The sequence below is a fragment of the Cervus canadensis genome, chromosome 32 (genome assembly GCF_019320065.1).
Source record: "Cervus canadensis isolate Bull #8, Minnesota chromosome 32, ASM1932006v1, whole genome shotgun sequence".
NCBI classification, from domain to species: Eukaryota; Metazoa; Chordata; class Mammalia; order Artiodactyla; family Cervidae; genus Cervus; species Cervus canadensis.
The window spans coordinates 20,165,762-20,183,896 of record NC_057417.1 but is presented as its reverse complement, the minus strand read 5'-3'; the positions used below and the strand labels follow the sequence as shown (position 1 = coordinate 20,183,896).

General features: G+C 48.1%; 2 protein-coding genes across 3 annotated transcripts; one reads left to right on the top strand and one right to left on the bottom strand.

The window, feature by feature from the left end:
• Positions 1 to 84: 84 nt before the first annotated feature.
• Positions 85 to 4,547, top strand: ASPHD1 (aspartate beta-hydroxylase domain containing 1). The gene is made up of 3 exons (XM_043455823.1): positions 85 to 1,799; positions 3,634 to 3,747; positions 4,275 to 4,547. The coding sequence occupies exons 1-3, from the start codon at positions 920 to 922 to the stop codon at positions 4,382 to 4,384; spliced, it is 1,104 nt and encodes a 367-aa protein (XP_043311758.1). The 5' UTR covers positions 85 to 919; the 3' UTR covers positions 4,385 to 4,547.
• A 119-nt stretch (positions 4,548 to 4,666) lies between these two features.
• KCTD13 (potassium channel tetramerization domain containing 13) lies at positions 4,667 to 17,740 on the bottom strand. 2 transcript variants are annotated; one of them, XM_043455826.1, is made up of 7 exons: positions 17,042 to 17,284; positions 16,696 to 16,801; positions 15,827 to 15,996; positions 8,254 to 8,343; positions 8,113 to 8,165; positions 7,260 to 7,455; positions 4,667 to 5,452 (listed from the first exon to the last, which is right to left on the bottom strand). In XM_043455826.1, exons 1-7 carry the CDS (start codon positions 17,090 to 17,092, stop codon positions 5,216 to 5,218), a joined length of 903 nt encoding a protein of 300 aa, XP_043311761.1. In that variant the 5' UTR covers positions 17,093 to 17,284; the 3' UTR covers positions 4,667 to 5,215. The 2 variants fall into 2 exon arrangements, with proteins under 2 accessions (XP_043311761.1, XP_043311759.1); XM_043455824.1 differs by lacking the exons at positions 16,696 to 16,801; positions 17,042 to 17,284 and adding an exon at positions 17,312 to 17,740.
• Between the last annotated feature and the right edge of the window lie 395 nt (positions 17,741 to 18,135).

The following is an 18,135-nucleotide window of genomic DNA, read 5'->3' as shown; positions in this document are numbered from 1 at the left end:
GCTCCGGCCTGGGGCTGGCTCTCGGGAAGGCGAAGGGGGAGGTGGAGTCACAGGCTGACTGGTCTGGGGATCGGCTGACCCACCGACAGGCCGCAGCAACCCTGTCCGCAGTCCGCGAGCGCCGGCCTTGTCGATCAGTCCTCGCCCTCGCCCCGCCCCTTAGCTTGCCACACCCCTCTCAGGCCCCGCCCTTTCTTTTCGCATTGCGGGGCGCTGGAGGTTGGCGCTGTGCCCCCGGCGCCCCACGTGGCGCCCCGTAGGGGCCGGGGGAGGCAAATCCGGAGACGGACCCCCCCCCAGCCCCCCGACCCCAACCCGGCTGAGTTGCGGTGGCCACTGGGCGAGGGCGGGGGTCGCCAAGCTGAGAGGACTGTGGGGAGGGGTGACGTCAGGGTGAGTGGGAGCCAAGAAAGGAGCGAGTGGGAGAGAGGTGGGGAGGGGGTAGCGGGAGAGAGAGAGAAGCCGTGGGTCGGGTCGAATGAGAAGCGAGGGCAGACAGGAGAGAAAGGGGAGGAAGGAGAGAGAAGTCGCTGCAGAGGACGGCTGATTGCGTTCCCTTCCCCGGCCTGCGGGTCCAAGTGGGGTAGGAAGTGCTGTCTGGGGAAGCTGGAAGGAAAGCGGGCAGGGGGAGGAAAAGAGAGAGCGAAAAGGGTGCGGTGGGAGCGGTGGTGGAGGAGGAGAGAAGAAAGGAGAAAGGGAGAAAGGGGAGACTGACCGGAGAGAGGAAACTGCCGGAAGGAGAAAGAAGAGGAGGAAACAGGCAAAATAGAAAGAGGAGAGAGTTGGAAGGAGAAAGAAGTAGAGAAGAGACAGAGAGGTAGAAGGAGAGAAAAGAAGGGTTAGAGGTACACGAAGGGAGGGAGAAAGGAGGAGGTACAAGGTGTCAACAGGACCTCAGGAGAGAGAATCAAGAGTAGGAATGTGGCGAGGAAACAGCGCAGGAGGTAACCAGGGAGCAGCCATGGAGGGAACCGGTGGAGAACTGGGGGAACAGGGGAACTGGGGTCTGGAGGATGCCCCAGGCCTCTTGGCCAGGGCCTCCCTGCCCATCATGCCTGCATGGCCATTGCCTCTGGCCTCTTCTGCCCTTACCCTGCTCCTTGGAGCCCTAACTTCCCTTTTCCTCTGGTATTGCTACCGCCTGGGCTCCCAAGACATGCAGGCCCTGGGGGCTGGAAGTCGGGCTGGGGCTGTCGGTGGTAGGCCTGGAGGGTGCTCTGAAGCCGGCAGGCCAAGTCCAGGCTGCTCTGGAGAGCCCGGAGAAGGACCCAGGACGGAAGGCCTAGTGAGCCGTCGCCTTCGGGCCTATGCCAGGCGCTACTCTTGGGCAGGGATGGGTAGGGTGAGGCGGGCAGCTCAGGGTGGCCCCAGCCCAGGGGGAGGGCCAGGGGTCCTGGGCATCCAGCGCCCAGGCCTGCTTTTCCTGCCAGACCTGCCCTCTGCCCCCTTTGTGCCCCGGGAGGCCCAGCGGCATGATGTGGAGCTCCTGGAGAGCAGCTTCCCTGCTATCCTACGGGACTTTGGGGCTGTGAGTTGGGACTTCTCAGGGACGACTCCTCCGCCTCGGGGCTGGTCCCCACCCCTAGCCCCTGGGTGCTACCAGCTCCTGCTGTACCAAGCAGGCCGCTGCCAACCCAGCAACTGCCGCCGGTGCCCGGGGGCCTATCGGGCACTGAGGGGGCTGCGAAGCTTTATGAGTGCCAACACCTTTGGCAATGCTGGTTTCTCCGTCCTCCTGCCTGGCGCCCGGCTCGAGGGCCGCTGTGGGCCCACCAATGCCCGCGTCAGATGTCATCTGGGTAAGTGGATGCTGCTTCCAGACCACCTCCTTGCCTCCACGATTTCCCCTCCAGACTCTCTTCTCTGCCATCATAGCTTTCTACACTGTGATTCTGATCGTGCCTTTCTTCTCAGAAATCTTCCATGACTCCCTGTTGCCCACAGCAGCATTTCCCGCGCTTCAGTGATCAGAAAGCCATCTTCACAAGGTTCCCACAGTCATTTACCACCTGTCCTGTTTCTTCATATTGACTCCCCTCCATGTTTTGTTTACTTATTAGAAGGCATCTTTATAGAACAATGATGATCAGTATTACTTGCCCTAAATAGAAGTTATTCATAAGACAAGTTTAAACTTTAAAAAAAAAAAAAAAGGTTGAAAACTTCTAGCAAAATATTCTAGTCTGAGACTGAAGCCTACATTCTCCTCCTTTAAAAAGGAGCAATGTTGGGAATTCCCCAGCAGTCTAGTGGTTGTAAATGTTGCTAAGTTGTGTCCGATTCTTTTGAGACCTCATGGACGGTAGCCTGCCAGGCTCTTCTGTCAATGGGATTTCCCAGGTAAGAATACTGGAGTGGGTTGCTGTTTCCTTCTCCAGGGAATCTTTCCAACTCAGGGGTAGAACCCGCAACTCCTGCATTGGCAGGCAGAATCTTTACCACTGAGTCACCAGGGACTTTGTGTTTTCACTGCTGAGGGCCTGGGTTCGATCCCTAGTCAAGGAACCAAGATTCCACAAGCCACATGGTGCAGTCCAAAATAAAAAAATGAAAAGCAGCAATGTTAGTTTGGGTGTTAAAGTTATGGTAGCATCAAACTGAGATTTCAATGTTTTAAAGGTTGAAAGAAAATGGAGAAAAAAAACCCCTCATTTTCTGATTGATGTTATTTAATGCCATGACCTTGTTTTGCCTACAGTCATCTCCTGTGCTACCAGTTCAATGTGTTCTATACTTTAAAGCACACTGGCTTTGAAGAGACCTGGATCAAGTTCAGCTCTTTTCTCTCCTCTTCTCCCACCTGTTCCCTTCTTCCCCTTCCCTTCCACCATGCCCTAAATTATGAAGGCCTTCTGGCTGGTCCTGGCAGATGCCACGTGCATGCTCTTAACCTAGGATGTCTTTCCCCCTTTATCACCTCCTGGAAAACTCCTAATTAGCCTTCACAACTCACACTTTCAAATGTCACACCTCCTCTGGGATGTCTTCCTATTCCCCATTATTTGAGTTGGCTCCTCAGTTTTCTGCACCCCACTGTGTGGTCCTCGGCAGGATGGAGCCCTTTGCTTCATACTTTTTGGGGAGAGAGGACCTAACACAGAGAGGGTTCTTGAGTTAAATTGACAGAAGCCCAGAAAGGGAGGTTCGTTCCTTTAGGAAGCTTTCCCTTTTCTCTGAAACAGAACAGATTGCGCTTTGCACTGTGTTTCTTGTCTCTTGGCATTTCCTCTCATCCACTCCTGTATTGTAATTTTACATGGGTCACCTTCCAGAGAGCTAGGGGACACCATTTATTGTGTTGCCCAGTCGCTAAGTCATGTCTGACTCTTTGCCAGCCCACAGACTGCAGCCTGCCAGGCTCCCCTGTCTTTCACTATCTCCCAGAGTTTGCTCAAATTCATGTTAGATAGCTGGTGATGCTATCTAACCATCTCATCCTCTGCCACCCCCTTCTTCTTTTGCCTTAATCTTTCCCAGCATCAGGGTCTTTTCCAGTGAGTCAGCTCTTTGCATCAGGTGGTCATAAAACCATAGAACCTGGCATGTAAGATTCTCAGATTCTGCTTTTTGACTTAAGGGGGTGGGCCTCTTCAACGGAGGCAGGAATCTGGAGGTCTGCACCTCTTTCTACAGGCCTGAAGATTCCCCCTGGTTGTGAGCTGGTGGTCGGGGGCGAGCCCCAGTGCTGGGCTGAGGGACACTGTCTCCTGGTGGATGACTCCTTCCTACACACAGTGGCTCATAATGGTAATGGGGTTCCCATTCTGCCAGAAGGGATGAGGGACTGAAGAGTGAATGGGATTAGACTATAGAGGCTGCAGAATTGGACCCAGCTGGCTTCCTGTCCTACACCACTATTTCCCAGTTGCATGACCTTGAACAAGTCACATGACTTCTCCAATCACCTGGAAAACGGGGCAACCCCCTTCTTTGTCAGGTGACTGTAAGGATTAAATAAGTTAATGTAGGTTCACAGCCAAGTGGTTCGTAGCACCAGAACCTCGACCTGGACCACCTGGGTTCCTGTTCTCCCTCTGGCACTTACTAGCAGTGTGACGTCAGGCAAGTTACTTAACCTCTGTGCCTCAGTTACCTTGTATAAAATGGGAATGCTTATGGTACATCTCCTAGTTTGTTTTGATGATTAAGAGCTAATAGAACAGTGTCTGGCACGTATTTGCGTAGTGTCTGCCTTTCTGAGTATTTGGTAAGTGCTCTGGCCTGTAAGTACTTAATGTCAGCTGCTCTGCTGTCTCCACCCCCATGTGCCCTAGGCTCTCCCGAAGATGGGCCTCGAGTGGTCTTCATCGTGGACCTCTGGCATCCCAACGTGGCTGGGGCCGAACGCCAGGCCCTCGACTTTGTCTTCGCACCAGACCCTTGAAGAAAGATGCTCCTTTCAGACATCCGGGCTGGAGAGAGGCTGCACTCAGGGATGGCTAGAGTGGTAGCTAGGACCGCCTCTCCACTGCAGGGGGGGTGGGGGTGGGGTGGGGCTGAGGGTGGGAACTGGCCAGCGAACACTGAAATATAGATTTTAAATCCTCTCCTGACTACTTCCTTCCCAGCTGCCAGCCCAAGGAAGGGCTGCGGGCAAGGGTGTGTGTCCTCTCCCATGCAGGTGTCTCCCTAAACAAGCCATCTCCCTGGGAGTCAGCACCAGACCCTCAACTTGGACTTTATTCCAATAATTTAATAGAAAATTAAAATAATAAATAATATGAAACAAACTGGGAAGATGCTGAGCTGGTGCAGGCCCAGGCCAGCCTAGTATTAAGGAAGCAGGGAGGGTGGCGGGGAGGAGGAGGGAGCAAAAACCCTGCACAACAGTGAGGAGGCGGCTCAGAACGCGGTGGGTGTTATCACGGGCTGGCTTGACACTTTGGCGTGTACGATGTGCTAAAAAAAGAGAAAGGGAATTCTAAATCCTTCTAAACCAGCTGGTGAGGGGAGAGGGCAGGACAAGGATGGGGATGAAGGAACAAACGTAGGCCTTCGGAAGGCTTCTGAGGGGAGGGGCTGGAATGTACCGGGTGGTTAGCAATGAGGTGGGAATGGATGGAAAAGGGCCAAAGTGAACTGTACCATGTGATGAAGGGATGGAAGGGAGACCCACGACTTGGCCAGCAAAGCCGGGGCGAAGATCTGGGAAGGGGAGGAGGAAAAGAGAGAGGGACTTAGGTCCCAGTGGCTAGAGGAGAATTCAGGGCAAAACTCAGTCCTTGAAGACAATCTGTTGGCCGTGAGGACGCTCATCGTGGGTGATGTGGCGCCGGACGTGGATCCTGCGGACACGGTGCTCTCGGTTCTCCTCATCCTCCCCTCGGCCAGCCCCGCCACCTCCAGCTGCACCCCCTGTGGCCTCCAGGAGGGCTGGGTCTGGGCCCCGGGGAGTCTCGTAGATCAGGATGTTCAGGGTCTCCTCAAAGATCCGGGCCTCTGGGAATTCCACCTGCAAAAGGCCAGCAACCCCCAGCTCCCTTTCTGGCCCAACTATACAGCCACCCCCTCCCCCAGGCTGCTCCTACATTGGCAGACCTCCTAGCCTCTATAGTCACCTAGCCTCCACAGTCACAGGTTCCTTGAGCCTGGACTGTCCTCTTTGCAATGTCTTTACTCAGCAAAGTCATGCTTATGCTGTGAGGTCCAGCTCTGAAGTCAGGCAGTTATTTGCTTTGCCCTTTGTTGCTAGGTCTCTTGGTATATTTTTTTTTTCATTTGACAAATATTTACTGAGTGACTGCACAGTACCAGGCATTATCCTAGGCACCGGGGAATATAGCAGTGAATAAAACAGGCTAACTTCCTGTCCACAGGAAGTTTGCATTCTAGGATGAGGACCCAGACATACACGTAATAAGACAAAGTGTCAGATGATGACAAATGTTACGGAAAAGGGGAGGAATGTTACAACTTTAAAGACAGAGCTCAGAAAAGGCCTCACTGAGGTGACATTTGACCAACAGCCAAAGGAAAGGAGGGAAGGAACCAGACGGAGAACTAGAGAAAGATCAGTCTGAGAAGAGAACAGCAAGTGTAAGAATTCTGGGGCAGGAGTGTGCTCAGTGTATCTTTAGATCAGCATCAAGGCCAAAGCAATGAGGCAGAGTGAAGAATAGTAGAAAGGGAAGAAGAGGTGGTTAAGTGTTCCCTTTGTGTGACTCGGAGGGATATAAACAACAAAACTTTAACGAGCTGCATTCTCATTACTGGTTTATCTTCCTGTCTTCCCAACTACAGAGGAAGCTACTTGGAAATTGGGTTATTCATTCCTTCATGCATTCAATAAATGTTTCCTAGCTTCTGTAGTGTGATGAAAGCCTGGCTAGTGCTAGAGAGATAGGGGAAAAAAGATACAGCTCTGCTCTCAAGAAGTTAACCCCTTGCTGCTGAAGTAAACACCCTCCACAGCCCCATCCCCAGCAGACTATAATCAGTGCTGTGTTTAGCTGTGAGGGGGGTAGGACCAACTTTTCTGGGGTGGTTGTCTTGAAAATTCATGAGCTAAGTTGTCCCAAAGAAAGTGATGCTTGGCTTAGGTCTTAAAGATTAAGCACAAGTTCACTAAAAGCAGACAGGAATGAGGAAATATAATCCTAAGAGGGAACGGTGAGTGCAAAGGCAGCAAGGTGTGAACAGCACTGGGTGCTTAGAGACTTCCAAGATCTCCTGTGTACCTGAGGCACACCCTTCTTGTCAAGGTCAGAGGGACCAGGGTGATAAGATCTTCAGGGACAGATGTCATGACAGAGGGCTTGTTCTTTACTCAGCATCTCATTTACCTTGGTTTCAAGCCTCTTGCAGTGCTTAGAAAGTCTCTGATGATGGTTGCCATGGTAATAACTCAAGGCCTACGATCTCAGTGTGTTCCAAACACTTGAAGTTTTAAGAACCTACTCTGGGTCATTAGATCCTTCTGAGAGTCTAATGACAGGTACAGTCCTTCTACACAGAAAAATGCACACACAAAACCCAAAACCACATATTCTTTCAAGATAGCTTTGAAACCCAACTGGCCTAGAATAAGAATCCTGTTCTAATCCAACACCCTCCTTTCAGAGGTAGAGAAGCAGAGACCCACAGAAAGTTAAGATGACTTGCCCAAGGTAACAGAGCTAAGACCCCATAACTTGAAACTCCAGCTCCTGACTCCCACTGATGGACTTCCCAGGCCTGACTGGATGAGCTGCCTCTGTCCAGGGTGCTGATCCTGCCCACCGCCACAGCCCTCCCTGACCAGGCCCCAAACCCCATCTGACCTTGGTCTGCTTCTTCTCCGTGGCATAGACAATGGAGGTGCAGCACACCTCGGCGATTTTGCGGCCCTGCCCGTAGAAAGACCAGCAGCAGATCTCGTCCCCCAGAACATCCTTGAGGAAAAGCAGCCGCCCGTGGAAGCGCAGGGCCAGTTTGTCAAACAGCTCGATGTTCTTAAGTAGGTTGTCGTCTGAAGTGCTAAGGACCAGGGGCGCCAGGAGGCCTCAGCACGATGGGCTTCCTTCCCTCTGTTCTGCAACCCACCCCCTTACCCCAGCTTTAGGGGCCCTGAGACCCAGCACTCTAGTCCTGCCTAGGAGGTTGGTGCCCAGCAGGGCTTGGAAAGGAAGCAGCATTTGTTCAGCAAGTTTCAGTACAGCAGAGCGATCTACCCGTGCAGGTTCCGGAGGCAAGTGGCCTCACCAGACATCCTCACCCCACCCCTTTTTAACTGAGCAAATTACTTCACCTCTTGCTGCCTCAATTGCCTCATCTGTAAAATCGAGATCACAACAACTACTTCCAACAACTGTGAGGTTCGTGAGTAAATATATGTAAAGCGCTTAGAGCAATGCCTCTTATAAAGCAAGCACTTAGGAAATGCTAGTCATTATCATCTAATCCTCATTGGGACCCCAGTTTACTGATAAAACTGAAGCTCAAAAAAAACCCCCAAAACCTGAAGCTCACAAGTGAAAATGACCTCTCCTAAGTCCCAAGGGGGTAAGTGGCAAAGCTGGAATTTGCATCCAGGCAGGATTCTTTCCACACCCCGTGTGGCCATAACCCTCCTGGTGGGTTACGCTGGAGCCCAGGGTTCCACCCACTGCACTTCCCCACCTCCGAGGGGGTCACCTGGTGTAGGAGTACTTGTTGTTACTGCGGTTGTGCAGGAGCTTCACCACGGGCTGTTGGGGAAAAGAGGGCGGAGAAAGGTGGGGTCAGGCTGCCGGGACAGGTGCCCAGCCTCCACCCTACAGGGCTCAGGGGCCTCACCTTGGAGGTGCTGGCCAGGAGCTGCTGCTCCTCCCGGGGAGATGTCACCGTGGGGATGAGGCACAGCGGGGACACGTTCTCCCTTTTTTGCTGGAGAAGAAGCGGAAGGTGATTAACAGCACAACCAAAGGTCGCTTGCTCCCCTGCCTAAGAGCCTTCCAACACTGCTTGTTGCATCTGGGAGAAAAATCCAGACTCCTCAGTGGTCCACGTGGGAACTCGCTGATCTCGTCTCTGCCACTTTTCCCTGCCTGCCGGGCTGAGCCCCGCCTGTTCCCTTCTGCATCCAGCTTGTGCCCCCTGGGCCCTTTGCTACTGCCACTGCCAGCAACGGCCAGCACTCAGTTGTCTGTATGGCTGGCCCTTCATGCCATTCGGATATCGATGCAATTAGTGCCCCTAGGAGGGTACCAGTCCTCCTCCCTAGGCTCCCTGGCTAAGCAACCACCTCTACTTCTTCCTTTTCATACTCTCCATTCACTTTCTTCATGGCACTCAGGTCCTCACATTTTCTCATTTTTTGGTATATTTGCTCATAGTCTCTTTCTAGAGAATAAGCACCTAGCACACAGTAGATGCTCAATAAATATCTGGCGCATGAATGAACTGGACTGGGTGGGAGGTTGGAGGGAGAACTAGAACCAGACACAGAGGTTTCTTTTCTCTTCTCTGCCTTTGAGAATCCTCATGCTGAAACCCCTCTCACTTCCCCCAACCGAACAACCAGATGTGCAATTCTAATACAAATTCCAGAGTTTTTTTCAGAAACACCTAAGATTTTTACTAAAATTAATATGGGAGAACAATTCTACTCTTACTTAGGTCAATTTTTAAAAAGAGTCAAGAAAGAGGAGATTGACCCCCTCAGATATTAAAATACCTTACAAAGCTACAATAATGAAAACAGTGTAGGTCTTGTGTGGAAACAAAAAAAAACAATGAAATACAATCGAGAACTTGGAAACAGACTGATATATCTATATATATATATAAAATGAAAACTGATATTTATAGAGAACATCACAAATCAGTGAGGGCAAGTGTGTATTAGTTATTGCTGTGTAACAAATTGCTCCAAAACGGAACAGCTTAAATCAACAACAAATGCTTATTATCCATTTCTGTGGGTCAGGAATTCAGGATGGCTTAGCTGAATGCTTTTGGCACAGGGTTTCTCATGAGGGTGCAGTCAAGTCAGCTGGGGTTGCAGTAAACTGAGGCTGTCTTCGTCTGGAGGATTTGTTTTTGACAAAGCTTATTCATATGGCTGGCAAGTTCATGCTGGCTATTGGCAGGAAATATTTGATCCCTGTCATTTGGATCTCTGTGATGGGTTACTTGAGTGTCCTCATAATATGGCTGCTGGCTTCTCCAGAGCAAATAATCCAAGACAGAGCAAAGTAGAGGTTTTTTTTTTTTTTTTTTTTTAATATTTATCTGGCTGCATTGGTCTTAGTAGCACACGTGGGATCTTTCATTCTGGCACACAGGCTCAGCAGCTGTGGCACTTGGGTTCAGTAGTTGCCCTGCAGCATGTGGGATCTTAGTTCCCTAACCAGGGATTGAACCTGTGTTCCCTGCATTCCAAGGCGGATTCTTAACCACTGGGCCACCAGAGAAGTCCCCTCACAGTCTTTTATGATCTAGTTTTGTTATCCCTATTCAATGCGGAAGGGAACAACACAAGGGAATGAGTGCTAGGGAATAAGAATCACTGAGGATTGCCTTGGAGGATGACTCCACAATCTATCTTTTGGCCCCCATTGATTCAAACCCCTCCCATATGCAAAACATACTCACCACCTCTTCCTAAGATTCCCCCAAAGTCCCATTCCATTACAGCGCTGATGCACAGAAGCTGGTGATTTTTCTCTATGGCTCTTGGCTCTGACCTGAGTCATCCTTCCTTTTCCATGAAAGACAATCCATGTTTGCAGCTCCATAGTTTGTTAATTTTTTTTTAACTTTTTCTTGTATATTGGAGTATAGGCAATTAACAATGTTGTGATCATTTCAGTACAGCTCCATAATTTCTTTAGCCTGCTTTTTGCCTGTACAACTTTTGGAGGTCCAAAGGTTTCTTTTCCTCTTGTATTGTCTCTGTCCCTTTAAGTCTAAGCTGGCAGTGTTTCTGCCAATATAATTCCCTTAAAAACTTAATGGGTGTCTTGTGACTCATTGGAAAAGACCCTGATGCTGGCAAAGATTGAAGGCAGGAAGAGAAGGGGACAACAGAGGATGAGATGACTGAATGGCATCACCAACTCGATAGACATGAGTTTGAGCAAGCTCTGGGAGTTGGTGATGGACAGGAAAGCCTGGTGTGCTGCAGTCCATGGGGTCGCAGAGTCGGACACGACTGAGCAACGGAACTGAACTGTGAGTCCGGGGTTCAGTTCATTAGACAAAAACCACACCCACACAACTTTGTGAGATGAGGTCTTCTCTACTTTGAGCTTATGCTGAGACTGCTGCCTGACAATAGCTTTAAGCATCTTAGAAGAGCTATCATTTGACTGAATGACTCTGAGGCATCTTCTTGGATATTCTGAGGTCTTAACAAAGGATTTTACAATCGCTCCTCAGCTTCATCTTTAGACCATATCATACTGAGAATGTCCTGTACGTTTTCTTTGCTTGGAAGCCATTTGTTAATTTTAACATCAGTTGTTATTTGAAAGGCTGGGAATGTTCAAGCATCCCCCCACCCCCAAATTACTGGCTCCTTTGTGTTCAATTCTTTTTCCTTTTGCTTACCCTCTCTTTTGTTTTAGTATAAGAAACAAGAAACCTGTGGTGCCTAACATTCTGTCTGGAAATTTCTTTGCTAGATCACCCAGTTCATTAGGTATGTTTTCTACTTTCTATTAATATATTACTATCAGAGACAGTGTTGCTACTTCTGCCACTATATAACAAGGATCCCCTTTCCACCACTTTCCAGGAAAGACATGTCACACTGCAGCCTCCTCAAAGGTCATCAGACTTCTATGAATACTCTAAAGCTTTTTAGGGTTTTCTTAATACTCTTCTCAAAGTCCTTCCAACTTCTGCCCACTCTGCAGTTCTAAAGCCACTCCCACATTTTAGGTTTTGTTTCGGCAGAATTGCATTCCAGATACCACAATCTGTTATCTGTTACTGGGTAATAAATTAGTACCAACTTAGTGGCTTAAAACAATAAACATTTATTATCTCACACAGTTTCTGTGGATCGGGAACTTGAGCTCGGCTTAGTTAGGCAGTCCTGGCCCAGGGTCTCTCGAAAAGTTTGAGTCCATGCATTGACCAGGGTTGTAGTTATCTAAAGACTTGAATGGGCCTAGAGGATCCAGTTCTGGGATAGTTCACCCATTTGACTAAGAGTTTGTGCTGGCCATGAGCAGGAGGCTTCAGTTCCTCACCAAGTGGACATCTCCCTAGTGCTGACTGAGTATGCTCAGTATGCTTCCCCACAGTGAGTGATCTGAGAGAGGCAGAAGCTGCTATGTCTTTTATGACCTAGCTTTAGAAGTCACACACTATCACCTCTGCAGTCTCCTGCTGGTTACATAGGTTAGTCCCATCCAGTGTGGGAAGGGACTGATTATTCAGGTACCTGAATAAAGAAAGAGGTAAAAAAAAAAAACAACTGCTGGTGGCTCTCTCGGACACTGTATACCACAGATTGTGAAGTAGATGGCACTGTCCCCGCCACAGAGGACAAAAAAGTTAAATCCCTTCATAATTCACATTACCACAGTGAATTCTGTATACAAAAGATAAAATTATAAAGCTAATTAAAAAATACAGAATAAACTTAAACAAGATCCCAATCTTGTGGGGGGGAAAAAAAAGAGGAATTTGAATATATTAAATTCAAGAGTCTCTCCAATTGACAATGAAAAGCATGATTTTATAAATAATTCCATGTAATGTTGAAGGAATTATAATTATTCTACAACACTAATGAAATTATTGATTCTGGTGAGAATTGACAATTGACGTGTGGTTGACAGATAACTGCCATTCATAAAGTACCTAAATTACTTTATAGTTGGCAACAAAGGAATGGAACTACAATGAAGGATCAAACCATCACCACTTGAATCTAGTGGCCAATTCTGAGCATCAATAATGATGGATCATATTAACAATACTATATGTCTTGATATAACACAGTGTGAAATATGTAACATTACTTTAAATGTTTTCTAATCAAAATTTTTTAAATCAAGCCTTTGAATCTACCATCTAGTTTAGAAAAACTCAAGAGAGGGTGAGGGTTAACAAACCAAATCAGGCAAATTTGGAAAGTAGGTCATTGTGCAGGACAACTGGTGGTCAGTATCATGAGCAAAATAGAACTGCTTCGGGTTGGAAAAAAAACATAATAACCAGATGTAATGCAAGGATCTAGACTGAACTGGTTTAGATGTGAACCAGCTATGACAGACATTTCTGGAACAAATGGAGAAATTTGTACATGCCCTTGATGTTAGATAAAATTTCACTGACACGCAAAGATGGCAATTATTAACAAACAAACAAAAAAAGCAGATTACAAAGCAATACATACACCATAATCATATTTTGGCAAACACACTCACACAGGAAAAGACCCAGAAGAGTATTTGGTGCTTTTATTTTTTTGATTATCTGTGTTTCCTAAATTTCTATAATACTTATATACACTTTAAAAATAATAAATGGTTATGTATAATTTTTAAGTTAACAATTTCTGTTCGACAACAGATGCCACAGATAGATGACATTCTAAGTGAAATGATTGGCAACATCTAAAACTGACTAGAAATTATTATCTGAAACAGACTTTCTCAACTGGGGTTACTTATTGAATATCAAAACCCAGCAAATAATCTGAGTAACTATTTTCTCAACTCTTCTGAAAATGTCTGATAAATAGTACCATTCTATATGCACAGAAGTTAACTTATTATGTAAAGTATATGACCTAGAATAATAGGGCTTAATTCTCTCTAGGAACCAAACTATGTAAGAATCTCCAGCAAAGCAACAAGAGAAAGGAAATTCAATAGAAAATTTGGTAAAGAATATGAGTTGGCAACTGACAGGAGGGGAAACCAAAAACGCTAGTGAGTATATGAAAAGATGCTTAATTTAATTAGTATCAGAAGCATGCAAATTAAAATTAGATCACTCTATACCAAACAGATGGACAAAATTTGAATGCTAGGTGATGCCATGAGTTGTTGAAGATATGCAGAAATGGGATTCCTTATGCATTGCTCATCAACAATATTAAGTGCTACAGCCATTCGGGAGAGTAATCAGATGATACTTGCTGAAATTCATCTGTATGTGTCCTGTGGCCCAGCAATTCCAATCCCAACTATAATCATGCGAAACATTGGTCCGGGACCCACGAGGGCACAGGTACAAAGATGCTCATTGTGGCATCATTTGTGGGGGCAGGAAGCAGGAGGCAATCTAGGTCTCCGACCTCAGGGGAATGTATAAACGAAATATTACGAATGCACATCAGATTCCTGTGCAGCAGTTAGAAGCAAAGAACTAAACATACGTACAGCAGCATGAACAGAACTTGGAAAAAGTGCTGAATTAAGAAACAGAACACACAATCCATAGCTCAAAGGCATTTATGGAAATTTAAAATGCTTATGTATACAGAGCAACACTTCATAGTTTTTCAAGGGTACAAACATAATCCAAGCAAACATATTAAAACGTTAGAACTGGAGGGGTACCTATGAAGACAAGGGAAGTGGGCAGGGGATCGGGGATGAAGGAAAAATGAAAAGTGAAAAGATCTGCAGAGACTAAAGATGTTTAAGTGCACACATGAGAAGTATGATGAACTCAATACTCTGTATCTGAATCTTAAAAACAAACCCCAAACCTCCATACAAATACGCATATTCTAGCTGAGTGGGTTGGGGATGGGAACAGCCTTGAGAAAACTTTGAAAGGCGGCAGCTGGAGCACAGAAGAAAAAGTACTGTACCTGGGAGTCAGATAAACTGGGGTTGACTTGGAGCTCTGCTGCTTAAACAGTTCTTTGACCCTGGATGTATCCCCAGCTTCCCTCATGTTTCTTTTTATGTCAAACAAATGTACAAGGAGGTAACAGACCCTAACCACAGTGGATATGAGATAACAATAGATACATGTAAAGCTACCAAACAGGAATGCACTTCCAAAATCATCTAGTTTAATGTTTTTTCAACTGCAAGTGGTAACTCATCATGGGCCATGAAATAAATTTAATGGGTCCCAAATAGCATTAGAAAGAAAGAAAACATAATATATCAGAGTGTATTTCACTAAAAGTATCCTTTTATAGAACTCTTACTTCAATTATATAAGTGAGTGAAAGCTGCTCAATCGTGTCTGACTCTTTGAGACCCCATGGACTATACAGTCCATGGAATTCTCCAGGTCAGAATACTGGAGTGGGTAGCCCTTCCCTTCTCCAGGGGATCTTCCCAACCCAGGGATTGAATCCAAGTCTCCTGCACTGCAGGTGGATTCTTTACCAGCTGAGCCACCTGGTAAGCCCTCGGTTATACAAAGATGAATATAAAAAATGCATTTTTCTCTATGAGATACAGTCAAAAAGCTTGAAAAACAAACACAGCTATTGCCCAAAGGAATTTTATATTTTTGAATTTCAAGGACCAACAAGTATTCCCCAAGACAACAGAAAGTTGTTCATAGTTGCCACTTTTTAATATATAAAGGGCATCAAAAAAGAAACTCTTATAAGTTATTAATATTATATCATAAAAGAAAGGACACTTTTAACATTGTAAAAATAGAACAGAATAAAAGGCTTTCTGTGAAACTCACTACATCGCACATATTTTTCTCATTTCCCTATCTTCTGGAACATGAGAACAGAATGCCAGAGGTAGGAACTGACTCACTCAAGGTCACTCAGTCAGCAGTGGGGGAGGTGACATTAACACATATCTCCTGGCTGTCCTTTCCAACCTCTTTTCCTCAGAATTCTAAGAGATCCCCAGAAGAGAAGCCCAGCAGATGGGGCTCTGGAACCCCCAACCCTGTTTTATCGGGAGGGGCTGCTTCCACGGTATTTCATTGCTAGAAAAAAAGTTATTTAAAGTCATGGAAGTGATGGAATGCGGCCTCCCAGTTTAGGACCAGATCATGGAGGTCATTATATTACAATTTAAATTTAGAATTTTTTTTAACTTAGTGGGACAAGGGCATTACTAGGGATTGCTGAGCAAAGGAGAGAATAAATTGGGATTGTGTTTAAGGATCATTATTCCTGTGGCAGTGTAACAGTTGGACTGGCTGGGTAGAAACAGCAAGAAGCAGAGAAAGAAGTCATCCAACCAACGCAGCAGTCTTGGCATGAGGTGGTGGTGGGATAGCAGAAATGCAGAGGACCCCCGAAATCGCTGGGGTCACGGCCAGTCAGAGCCAGGCCAGAGGCAACATTCCAGGCCCTGCGCCATACCTCCTTTTGCTTTTCTTTAATATCTTAACCGCTAACTGCTTGGGCAGCTCTCCCAGGGACCTAGGCATCAGGGTGGGACTCAGGAGGTGGGGAAGGGACGCTCACCTGCAGGGCCAGTTGGCAGTCCTCAATCAGTCCCTGCACCAGGTAGTAGCGGGCTTCGCCCAGCAGCTCCCCAAGCTCTCTGGGGCTCTCAGGCAGAGGCACAGATCCGTCCCGCAGGTAGTTGAGAATGGTGCCAAAATGGCGGCCGCTCCGGTCAATCAGCACCCAACCTGGTGGGGTGGGGAGAGGCAGGAGAAAGGAGGGCTTTGCTGAAGGCCACAGAGCTACTATGTTTATGAAAAAAGGATTCCAAAGCCACAAATCTGAATACCAATCTGTCTCAGGCCTCTGCCATATCCAAGAAAATCCCTTTAAAACATCTCTAGTGAGTTCTCCCATGGGCCTTTTATTTATTTTTTAAACACATTCAGCCACAGAGAATTAATTCCCTCCCAAGTCTGGTCTACACTGAGAAGGTTCTCATCATGAGAAAGTACCTACAGGTAACCTTAACAAGAAACCCCTAATCTCTTGTGCTAACTCTGATCACCCTATTGAGAATGTCTACCCCACCCACCAGTTCACTACTTTATAAACTTCAAAGAACTTATTTCTATCTGAAATCATATGCTTTGCTCTCGTTTTTGTATATTTGGTTATTCTCCCCCTACCCCCCCCCCCAAACTATTTCTAACACTAACTGGCATTTACAAATACTTATTCAATAAAAAAAAGTATTCACCTTCAGGCATATGAAGGCTGAGCGATACCGCCCCAATTTTTATTTGCCGGCTTTCATAATTCGTAACCCCTTCTGAATTCTTAACCCCTTCTGAATCATCTCCCCCTCCCCCCATCAAACTTTAAAGTTCCACTTGGGCATATGGGGGACGGAGCTGAATGCAACACTTCCAGAGGGTAAGGTTCACCTGGTGAGGAGAACTGTCCACTCTCCATTCTGGCGTCCCTGGCAAAGCAAAAGCAGCCCCCTCCTTCTACAGTCTGTATAGATAGATTCCTAGAGTGTACAAGGACCTGCGTTAGGGGAACAGAGACAGACAAAATCCTCTAACACTCCGGGATGGTTGTTGGCAGCGTTGAGGAAGAGAGCGGAACAAAAGGCTCGGCGAGTGGAAGAAACTGATGAAAAGTTGCCTGGAAGGATGCTATTGCCAGCATGGCGGGATCCCAAGTCTTTTGAGGTTAGGGGTGAAGGGTGGGAGTGTCGTGGGACGCAGTGATGAACATTCGCAGCTGACATGTTTAATCACTTACCACTGTGCCTGGCAGAGTAGCTGGAGGGGCGGGGGGTGGCGGGTGGTCCATGAATGTTGGTTACTACTGCTGGGGGTAAAGACCGGGGGAGGAGGGAGATAATGAATGAGAAAAGGGAGATGAGATGGGATGTGGGCACCGGAGGAGGTGAGAACGAGCTGACTGGACGGTAGGAGAGAAGGGGCATGAGGAGACTGGGCAACGACAGACTAGGGGAAAGGGAGGCGGGATCTGGAGGATGCAGGAGGGTAAGCAGGGCGGCTCGCGTACCTCCGGCGTCAGTGAGCACCTCCGCGCGGCCGCTGAACATGGCCTTGAGCCTGGAGTCCTGTCCGGTGAGGGTGCGCAGCGTGGTGTAGTGCAACGAGCCGCCCACGTTCAGCTTCACGTACTTGCTGTTCGTGGTCAGTGGCTTGAGACCGTAGGCGACGGAGCCAGGCTCGAGACCCGAGGGCTTAGCGACCTCCAGGGACGGCGCCTCGGCCGCCGCCGGGCCCGAGGCCTCGGCGGACATGCCTGGTGGTGGCGGCGGGCAGCGACCCTAGGTTCTCTTCGCGCTCCCTGGCCGCTCCAGAGACCCCGAGACCTGAGCCCTCGGACCGGACCGGTGGCCAGCACGCCCCTACGCGGCCGCTATTCAGCGACACTGGCCTTCTGTCCCATCGCGCCGGTACCTCCCGGAAGCCGGGCGAGCACCTACGCAGGCGCGTCAAGGCCCCGCCCCCGACTTCGCGGGGCCTGGAGTGCGGAGCATGCGTAGTAGCCTTGGGCCGCTGGCGGGTTAGGCTGTGGCTGAACGGGTTGCCGCGCGACGTGCCCTCTGGTCGCCGCTTTTGGGGTCCCGAAGTAGGAGGCTCTTGGCCACCTGCCTGTTGAGGAAAGTGTCGTCCCTGCAGCGTGTTTGTGCTCTCAGAGCGCTTCGTGGGCATAAAGGGAACACTGGTCCAGAGAGGCAGGGGATTGGAAACAGTTCGCCGCCTCGCAGCCCCGCGCATTTGACAGAGAAAAGCGCCGTAGAAGCTCTTAAAGGAGATAGAGGGGGTGGCCTCACAGAGGAGGTGGCAGTAGTGCTAGAGCAGGCAGGGTGTGAGGAG